General features: G+C 51.3%; 1 protein-coding gene across 4 annotated transcripts in view; it reads left to right on the forward strand.

Annotated features, from left to right (window-relative positions):
- LOC141111423 (2,7-anhydro-N-acetylneuraminate hydratase-like) overlaps nt 1-10,000 on the forward strand; it is a 162,379-nt gene that overhangs the window by 40,104 nt on the left and 112,275 nt on the right. For 3 of the 4 annotated variants that reach the window (XM_073603719.1, XM_073603716.1, XM_073603717.1), the window contains one exon: nt 6,516-6,600. In XM_073603719.1, coding sequence (XP_073459820.1) covers nt 6,516-6,600 — 85 coding nt within the window. Of the gene's footprint in view, nt 1-3,682; nt 3,989-6,515; nt 6,601-10,000 lie in introns of those variants that run through there. The other variant, XM_073603720.1, reaches the window with a different exon arrangement.

Consider the following 10,000-nt stretch of genomic DNA (forward strand, 5'->3'; position numbering starts at 1 on the left):
TTATAGTAACAGTACAAAACTAATACGAAAAAAGTTTCAAGCGCAAAGACCACTTAATGAAATAAAGAAAGCTATCATAACTTTAAAAAAGATAAATTAATAAAAAATATTGATTAATAAAATATTTAAAATGTAATAATATAAAATATTTAATAAAAAAAAAATTATAGTGACAAAATCTCAAACTCGAACACCACGTAAAGATATAAACTAGCCAATAATTAAAAAAACAAACAAACAAAAAAACAATCAAAATCACATAAACAGCTTAATGAGCAAAACAGGAATTTCTACGCGAAATAAATTTGTTTGAAATCACTTCACTCATCTCTACTTCATTATCGTGTATCTAAACGGAAAGTAATGGAAGCACACACTGAAAAGCTATCCGGTTTGCAGAGTATCAGAAAGGCTCCAGTTCTGCTTCCTCCTAAGCCAAATTCCTTCCAACGCGTTTCGCCTGCTCATGAGCTTTGTTGTAGAGGCCTTTATTACTTGTGTTTTATTCCATCTTTTGGCTAAGATCAAGTGTAATATATGATCTTATTAGTTTTTGGCGACAGAAACAGGTCCCCTTGCCAAATTCGGGGGCTGGTTAGTAATTCCTGTAATAAGGTGGGTACATGGTTGGGCTCTTTCCCTCTCAGGTTGAATCTGGCCCCTGGAGTAGCAGTCCAAAGGTGCCAGAAAAGGTCACTATGGGGTAACTTACTGTGTTTTTAGTATGGCACATTGGTCAGAGCACCACCTGCAGGCCAGAAGCCATGCCAATGTCTTGCACTTTAGCACCCCAAAAGCACTTATTTATTTTTGCACAGCACAATGCTCATTATATACTTCCAATTATTAGGTTGTAGGTGCTTGGACTTGCCCTGAAAGAGGAGCCCCAACTATTACTTGGGAGTCAGGTTCACCCCTCCCATGGGGTCTCCCTTCAGAGGAGCCCCAACTAGTACTTGGAAGTCAGGTTCTCCTCCTCCCATAGGGTCTCCCTTCAGGACAGCCCCACCTAGTACTTGGAAGTCAGGTTTTCCTCCTCTCATTGGGTCTCCCTTCAGTGCAGCCCCACCTAGTATTTGGAAATCAGGTTCTCCCCCTCCAATGGGGTCTCGCTTAATGGGAACCCCACCAATACTTGGGAGTCAGGATCTCCCCCTCCCATGGGGTCCTCCCTTAGAGGAGCCCCACCAATATTTGGAAGTCAGGTTCTCCCCCTCCCATGGAGTCTCGCTTAATGGGAACCCCACCAATACTTGGGAGTCAGGATCTCCCCCTCCCATGGGGTCCTCCCTTAGAGGAGCCCCACCAATATTTGGAAGTCAGGTTCTCCCCTTCCCATGGGGTCTCGCTTAATGGGAACCCCACCAATACTTGGGAGTCAGGATCTCCCCCTCCCATGGGGTCTCCCTTTAGAGGAGCCCCACCTAGTACTTGGGAGTCAGGGTCTCCCCCTCCCATGTGGACTCCCTTCAGAGGAGCCTCACCAATATTTGGAAGTCAGGTTCTCCCCCTCCTATAAGGTCTCCTTTCAGGGCAGCGCCACCTAGTACTTGGGAGTCAGATTCTCCCACTCCCATGGTGTCCCTTCGGGGGAGCCCCACCTAGTATTTGGAGGTCTGGTTCTCCCCCCTCCTATGAGTTCTCCCTTCAGGGGAGCCCCACCTAGTACTTGGAAGTCAGTTTCTCCCCCTCCCATGTGGTCTCTTCAGGGCAAACCCGCCTAGTATTTGGAAGCTAGGTTCTCCCCCTCCCATGGGGTCTCCCTTCAGGGGAGCCCTACCTAGTACTTGGAAGTCAGGTTCTCACCCTCCTATGGGGTCTCTCTTCAGGGGACATCTACCTAGTACTTGGGAGTCAGGTTTTCTCCCTCCCATGGGGTCTCCCTTCAGGGGAGCCTCAACTAGTATTTGGAAGTCAGGTTCTCCCCCTCCCATGGGGTCTCGCTGAATGGGAGCCCCACCAATACTTGGGAGTCAGGTTCTCCCCCTCCCATGTGGTCTTCCTTCAGGGGAGCCCCACCAATATTTGGAAGTCAGGTTCTCCCCCTCCTATGGGGTCTCCTTTCAGGGCAGCTCCACCTAGTACTTTGAAGTCAAGTCCTCCCCCCTCCTATGAGTTCTCCCTTAAGGGGACACCTGCCTAGTACTTAGGAGTCAGGTTCTCCCCCTCCCATGGGGTCTCCCTTCAGGGGAGCCTCAACTAGTACCTGGGTTGAGCTTGCCTCTGCAGGTCTCCTGAAGAAAGGAGTGAACCTGGTTTTGGTCATTTAGTTGTCAATTACCCTATCAGGAGCGCCTTGTATTCCAGGGGATGTGTTCTCACTTTTTTTCTTTTTTGCGCCCGGTGTTTTTAATTCTCATTGAAATGTGGAGCTAAGAAATGATTATCCCTTTTGAACTTCTTTTCATCCTTTGAACTAGCTGGATATTGGGGTCACTACACAGAAATGGGGGGTGTGAGTAGCCGGACATACTCAGGTCACAATATAGAGGAGGTAGGTTGGCGTCTACTGACCTATGCATGCCCAGAGAGGCAGAAGTAAGGTAGGCTGTGTCCTCGGTGTGTTTACTTGTGAAGTACGGTAGGCTGTGTCCTCGGTGTGTTTACTTGTGAAGTACGGTAGGCCTTGTCCTCGGTGTGTTTACTTGTGAAGTACAGTAGGCCGTGTCTTCGGTGTGTTTACTTGTGAAGTACGGTAGGCCTTGTCCTCGGTGTGTTTACTTGTGAAGTACAGTAGGCCTTGTCCTCAGTGTGTTTACTTGTGAAGTACAGTAGGCCGTGTCCTCGGTGTGTTTACTTGTGAAGTACGGTAGGCCGTGTCCTCGGTGTGTTTACTTGTGAAGTACGGTAGGCCTTGTCCTTGGTGTGTTTACTTGTGAAGTACGGTAGGCCTTGTCCTCAGTGTGTTTACTTGTGAAGTACAGTAGGCCTTGTCCTCGGTGTGTTTACTTGTGAAGTACAGTAGGCCTTGTCCTCGGTGTGTTTACTTGTGAAGTATGGTAGGCCTTGTCCTCGGTGTGTTTACTTGTGAAGTACGGTGGGCCATGTCCTCGGTGTGTTTACTTGTGAAGTACGATGGGCCGTGTCCTCGGTGTGTTTACTTGTGAAGTACGGTAGGCCGTGTCCTCGGTGTGTTTACTTGTGAAGTACGGTAGGCCGTGTCCTCGGTGTGTTTACTTGTGAAGTACGGTAGGCCTTGTCCTCGGTGTGTTTACTTGTGAAGTACAGTAGGCCTTGTCCTCGGTGTGTTTACTTGTGCAGTACAGTAGGCCTTGTCCTCAGTGTGTTTACTTGTGAAGTACGGTAGGCCTTGTCCTCGGTGTGTTTACTTGTGCAGTACAGTAGGCCTTGTCCTCGGTGTGTTTACTTGTGCAGTACAGTAGGCCTTGTCCTCGGTGTGTTTACTTGTGAAGTACGGTAGGCTGTGTCCTCGGTGTGTTTACTTGTGCAGTACAGTAGGCCTTGTCCTCGGTGTGTTTACTTGTGAAGTACGGTAGGCCTTGTCCTCGGTGTGTTTACTTGTGCAGTACAGTAGGCCTTGTCCTCGGTGTGTTTACTTGTGCAGTACAGTAGGCCTTGTCCTCGGTGTGTTTACTTGTGCAGTACAGTAGGCCTTGTCCTCGGTGTGTTTACTTGTGAAGTACGGTAGGCTGTGTCCTCGGTGTGTTTACTTGTGAAGTAGAAGAATGAGTGAGATTAAAAAAGGGAAGTAGAAGTTCCGGCGGTTTAACTGACGAGGAAGATGGAAGAAATGCAGGTTTCGTGTTACAGAAATGATTATAGAGAATCTCCGGATACAACAAATGAGGCCGTTCTGCTGGCTGCAAAAAGCGCGCACTTCTCTGGTGATCGGACATGGATTGGCGTTGTGCTAACCCCATTGATCTGCATGTTGGACTCCTGATAGGAAAACCTTTGGAGTGCGGGAAGAAGTGTGATTTATAAAGAATGAAAACTTGACATGGTGAACATCATCTACAGATGTCAGGTTCAGATCTTCTTTACAATCTGTTTACAGTTGGGCAAAAAAGTATTTAGTCACCACCAATTGTACAAGTTCTCCCACTTATAAAGATGAGAGAGGCCTGTAATTGTCATCATAGGTAGACCTCAACTATGAGAGACCAAGGCCCCTTTCACACTGGGGCGGTGGGGGCGTCGGCGGTACAACAGCGCTATTTTTAGGGCTGCTGTACCGTCGTTCTTGCAGCGGTATTCGGTCGCTAGCGGTGCGGTTTTACCCCCCGCTGGCGGCCGAAAAAGGGTTAAAATCCCTCGTACAGCGCGGCTATAGCCGCGGTATTGCCGCGCTGTCCCATTGATTTCAATGGGCAGGAGCGGCGAAGGAGCGGTGAATACACCGCTCCTTCCCCGCTCCAAAAAAGCGGTTTGCAGGACTTTTTTCACCGCCTTGCCTGCGCACCGCTTCAGTGTGAAAGCCCTCGGGCTTTCACACTGAATAAACAGCGGAGGCTGTTTAGGGGCGGTTTTCAGGCGGTATTTTTAGCGCAATACCGCCTGAAAACCGCCCCAGTGTGAAAGGGGTCTAAATGTGGAAACAAATCCAATCACATTGTCTGATTTTTTGAAAGAATTTATTTGCAAATTATGGTGGAAAATAAGTATTTGGTGAATATGAAAAGTTCATCTCAATACTTTGTTATATCTCCTTTGTTGGCAATGACAGAGGTCAAACGTTTTCTGTAAGTCTTCACAAGGTTGTCACACACTGTTGCTGGTATGTTGGTCCCATTCCTCCATGCAGATCTCCTCTAGAGCAGTGATGTTTTGGGGCTGTCGCTGGACAACACGGACTTTCAACTCCCTCCAAAGGTTTTCTATGGGGTTGAGATCTGGAGACTGGCTAGGCCACTCCAGGACCTTGAAATGCTTCTTATGAAGTCACTCCTTCGTTGCCCGGGCGGTGGGTTTGGGATCATTGTCATGCTGAAAGACCCAGCCACGTTTCATCTCCAATGCCCTTGCTGATGGGAGGAGGTTTGCACTCAAAATCTCACGATACATGGCCCCATTCATTCTTTCATGTACACGGATCAGTTGTCCTGTTCCCTTTGCAGAGAAGCAGCCCCAAAGCATGATGTTGCCACCCCCATGCTTCACAGTAGGTATGGTGTTCTTTGGTTGCAACTCAGCATTCTCTCTCCTCCAAACACGACCAGTTGTGTTTCTACCAAACAGTTCTACTTTGGTTTCATCTGACCATATGACATTCTCCCAATCCTCTTCTGGATCATCCAAATGCTCTCTAGCAAACCTCAGACGGGCCCGGACATGAACACTGTACTACTCTGGGGAAGTGATCAGGAATATATTTTTTTTTTTTTACACACTATGATTGCTTATAACAGTGAATTTGACTGCCATAAGTAAACCTTTTTACTGAATGAATGTGTGTATGGTTGTGATCGGCTTTGATTGGGCAGAGTTAATCACATGGTACAGTTGAAGAAGAAAAACCAGGTAAACCCTTCCGGTGCTGAGTGGTCCTCAATGGGGGACAAGGTGGGACCAGTGACCCGTGTATACTCGGTCCTCTGCCCGGTGGAAGCCGCCCTCCTCGGATGGGGTATCCAGTGTGGAACTACAAGAAGAAGGGACGGTGGGAACCCCCGGTGTATTATTTTTGTATATGTTTCGGTCGGGGAATGCACCAGAAGTTTGCACCTTCCCTTCTTTGTTTTTGTAGTTCCACATGGTACGGTTGGCTTGTGATTGGCCTGTCTGTACCATGTGATCAAATGTGACCAATCACGGCTAGCAAAACAATAGTACACAATGAATGGCATGAATGGAAGCCATTGATTGTTTACAATTGTCATATGATCTGCTATGATTGATCACAGCGATCACATGGTACCGGCAGCAAGTCAGTACAGAGATCTGTCATGGTCCGTGTCCGGTGGACGCAGATGGGTGACGGATCGCGTCGGGGCGTGGCCTGGGGAGGACGTCAATGGAGGTTCCCACCCAGCTGTTAGTTTACAATGAAGCCGTTAAGGAGGGTCCACAGTATAAGAAAATCGGACAAACGATTGTCTGGTTTTCCTCGATGGTTCACAAAACCTGAGGATGGAAACAATGTATGAAAATTCCCGTACAGGAAAGGTTATTCTTTGTTTCTGATCATGTGCAATCAATCGTATCGTATTTTCTCATACGAAAAGCGAAATCATTCGTTCTGTTCACATATAAGAAAAATGTTGGAGTTTGTCCCTTCAGAAATGTTAGTTTGGAAAGTCTGACTGGGATGTGGAAATCTGGGTACACACTATACTAAAACCCAACGATCGTTCCTCGTATAGGAATGTTCCTGTAGTGTGTTCCCAGAGGAAGGCGTCTCCAACAGACTTCATGGGAAAAATAGAATGCATTTCTGGCCCGGACTTCCGGACTTCCAGGTCTGAAGCCAAGATTATGATGATGAGAAAAAAGCTATTTCAAATTTTTAATCCGCCTCTCACTTTGTGTTTTCTTCTTTTTTTTTTGGCTTTCAGCTTGTTGGGGTTGTAGATCCGCGAGCCGCCGCCAGAGAAAAGATTAAAAAGTACCACGAGGTGGATGAAGACAAATATTTTGAAGGCGAGTGTTTTCTCCTCTTACTGAAAGATTAAAACTAAAACATTATTTTTGAAGGCCGGTATTCCGTCAGAATCGGTGACCCGTCAGATTAGGTAACGGAAGTGACATCCCTTCACTACACCGTGACGGCCATCTTGGTACACCCCGTAATTCGCCGCAGTCAGCAGCAGCGGACATCTTTTTACACCCACTGAAGTCTTACATTTCACACTTCTTTTTACCAGTAAGTTGATCTTCTATCGGGAAATACAGGATTTAGAAATCCTTTGGACTCTTTTGATGTTGAATTTTAAAATCAGCGATCTTCTGTCAGATCCGCAAACCTGTGAGATCCGGAGGCTCGCCGCTGCCTTTACCGCTTCCCACAAACCGCCGTAGCTGTACTTTGACATAGAATACCGGGGTTCTGGCAGGCGGCAGATAGCTGACATAACCCCGGGATTTTCTGAAACGACGGGCGGTCCTCTTTCAGATAAAAGTTTTATCGTCCCCGGAGGCGGCGGAGACAATCCGATCCTTTCCCCTCAGAGGCTGGAGGTCGAGGGAGGGAATGATGGCCCCTCCCCCACTCGACTCAATGACATCAAACGTCACTTCCGCCCAATGGCCTTAAAGGGGACATTTTTTTTATTGAAAAAAAACTTTTTTTTTTTTTTATTGCATTTAAAGCGGAGTTCCGCCTGCAAAAAAAAAAATTAAAAGTCAGCAGCTACAAATACTGCAGCTGCTGACTTTTAAAATACTGACACTAACCTGCCCAGGGCGCCCGCGATGTCCTCACCCGAAGCCGATCTGTCCCTCATCTCTAGGTGGAGGCGCCGCCATCTTAAGTAAGGGAATCAGGAAGGGAAGCCTTCACAGCCTGTTTCCCTAATGCGCATGCACACCGACGCTCCTGGCTCCTCCTCTTCTCAGGTCCCTCACCAACGCTCCTGGCTCCTCCTCTTCTCAGGTCCCTCATTGACGCTCCTGGCTCCTCCTCTTCTCGGGTCCCTCCGTGACGCTCCTAGCTCCTCCTCTTTTCGGGTCCCTCCGTGACGCTCCTGGCTCCTCCTCTTCTCAGGTCCCTCCGTGACACTCCTGGCTCCTCCTCTTTTCGGGTCCCTCCGTGACGCTCCTGGCTCCTCCTCTTCTCAGGTCCCTCCGTGACACTCCTGGCTCCTCCTCTTTTCGGGTCCCTCCGTGACGCTCCTGGCTCCTCCTCTTCTCAGGTCCCTCACCGACGCTCCTGGCTCCTCCTCTTCTCAGGTCCCTCATTGACGCTCCTGGCTCCTCCTCTTCTCGGGTCCCTCCGTGACGCTCCTAGCTCCTCCTCTTCTCGGGTCCCTCACCGACGCTCCTGGCTCCTCCTCTTCTCGGGTCCCTCCGTGACACTCCTGGCTCCTCCTCTTTTCGGGTCCCTCCGTGACGCTCCTGGCTCCTCCTCTTCTCAGGTCCCTCACCGACGCTCCTGGCTCCTCCTCTTCTCAGGTCCCTCATTGACGCTCCTGGCTCCTCCTCTTCTCGGGTCCCTCCGTGACGCTCCTAGCTCCTCCTCTTCTCGGGTCCCTCACCGACGCTCCTGGCTCCTCCTCTTCTCGGGCCCCTCTGTGACACTCCTGGCTCCTCCTCTTCTCGGGTCCCTCCGTGACACTCCTGGCTCCTCCTCTTCTTGGGTCCCTCCGTGACGCTCCTAGCTCCTCCTCTTCTCGGGTCCCTCACCGACGCTCCTGGCTCCTCCTCTTCTCGGGTCCCTCCGTGACGCTCCTAGCTCCTCCTCTTCTCGGGTCCCTCTGTGACACTCCTGGCTCCTCCTCTTCTCGGGTCCCTCCGTGACACTCCTGGCTCCTCCTCTTCTCGGGTCCCTCCGTGACGCTCCTAGCTCCTCCTCTTCTCGGGTCCCTCACCGACGCTCCTGGCTCCTCCTCTTCTCGGGTCCCTCACCGACGCTCCTGGCTCCTCCTCTTCTCGGGTCCCTCACCGACGCTCCTGGCTCCTCCTCTTCTCGGGTCCCTCACCGACGCTCCTGGCTCCTCCTCTTCTTAGGTCCCTCATTGACGCTCCTGGCTCCTCCTCTTCTCGGGTCCCTCTGTGACACTCCTGGCTCCTCCTCTTCTCAGGTCCCTCCGTGACGCTCCTAGCTCCTCCTCTTCTCGGGTCCCTCCGTGACACTCCTGGCTCCTCCTCTTCTCGGGTCCCTCCGTGACACTCCTGGCTCCTCCTCTTCTCGGGTCCCTCCGTGACGCTCCTAGCTCCTCCTCTTCTCGGGTCCCTCACCGATGCTCCTGGCTCCTCCTCTTCTCGGGTCCCTCACCGACGCTCCTGGCTCCTCCTCTTCTCGGGTCCCTCACCGACGCTCCTGGCTCCTCCTCTTCTCGGGTCCCTCACCGACGCTCCTGGCTCCTCCTCTTCTCGGGTCCCTCCGTGACACTCCTGGCTCCTCCTCTTCTCGGGTCCCTCCGTGAGGCTCCTGGCTCCTCCTCTTCTCAGGTCCCTCACCGACGCTCCTGGCTCCTCCTCTTCTCGGGTCCCTCATTGACGCTCCTGGCTCCTCCTCTTCTCGGGTCACTCACCGATGCTCCTGGCTCCTCCTCTTCTCAGGTCCCTCACCGACGCTCCTGGCTCCTCCTCTTCTCGGGTCACTCACCGACGCTCCTGGCTCCTCCTCTTCTCGGGTCCCTCACCGACGCTCCTGGCTCCTCCTCTTCTCGGGTCCCTCACCGACGCTCCTGGCTCCTCCTCTTCTCGGGTCCCTCACCGACGCTCCTGGCTCCTCCTCTTCTCGGGTCCCTCCGTGACACTTCTGGCTCCTCCTCTTCTCGGGTCCCTCCGTGACACTCCTGGCTCCTCCTCTTCTCGGGTCCCTCCGTGACACTCCTGGCTCCTCCTCTTCTCGGGTCCCTCATTGACGCTCCTGGCTCCTCCTCTTCTCGGGTCACTCACCGACGCTCCTGGCTCCTCCTCTTCTCGGGTCACTCACCGACGCTCCTGGCTCCTCCTCTTCTCGGGTCACTCACCGATGCTCCTGGCTCCTCCTCTTGAGTCAGTGCCCCCCAATAGAAAATCGCATGCTATGGGGGTACTGGTGCTCGCTCCCCATCCCCGCTGTCTGAGTCCATAAGACACACAGAGCCGCGGCTCACCCCCCCCCCACTTCCTCTTCATTGGCTCACTGGCTATGATTGACAGTAGCGGGACCCAATCGCTCCTGCTGCTGTCTCAGCCAATGAGGAATGAGAGACCCGAGAGAAGCTCAGCTCTTGTGCACATTGCTGGATGGAGTGGGAGCTCAGGTGAGTATTAGGGGGGAGGGGAGGGGGGCACACAGAAGGTTTTTTTCATGTATAGAATCCACCTCCAGCCTTTAGATCCATTGAGGATTTAGGGGTCGCTGTCACTTGCCTATTCAGCTCCTTTGTTG

The sequence above is a fragment of the Aquarana catesbeiana genome, linkage group LG10 (genome assembly GCF_042186555.1).
Source record: "Aquarana catesbeiana isolate 2022-GZ linkage group LG10, ASM4218655v1, whole genome shotgun sequence".
NCBI lineage: Eukaryota > Metazoa > Chordata > Amphibia > Anura > Ranidae > Aquarana > Aquarana catesbeiana.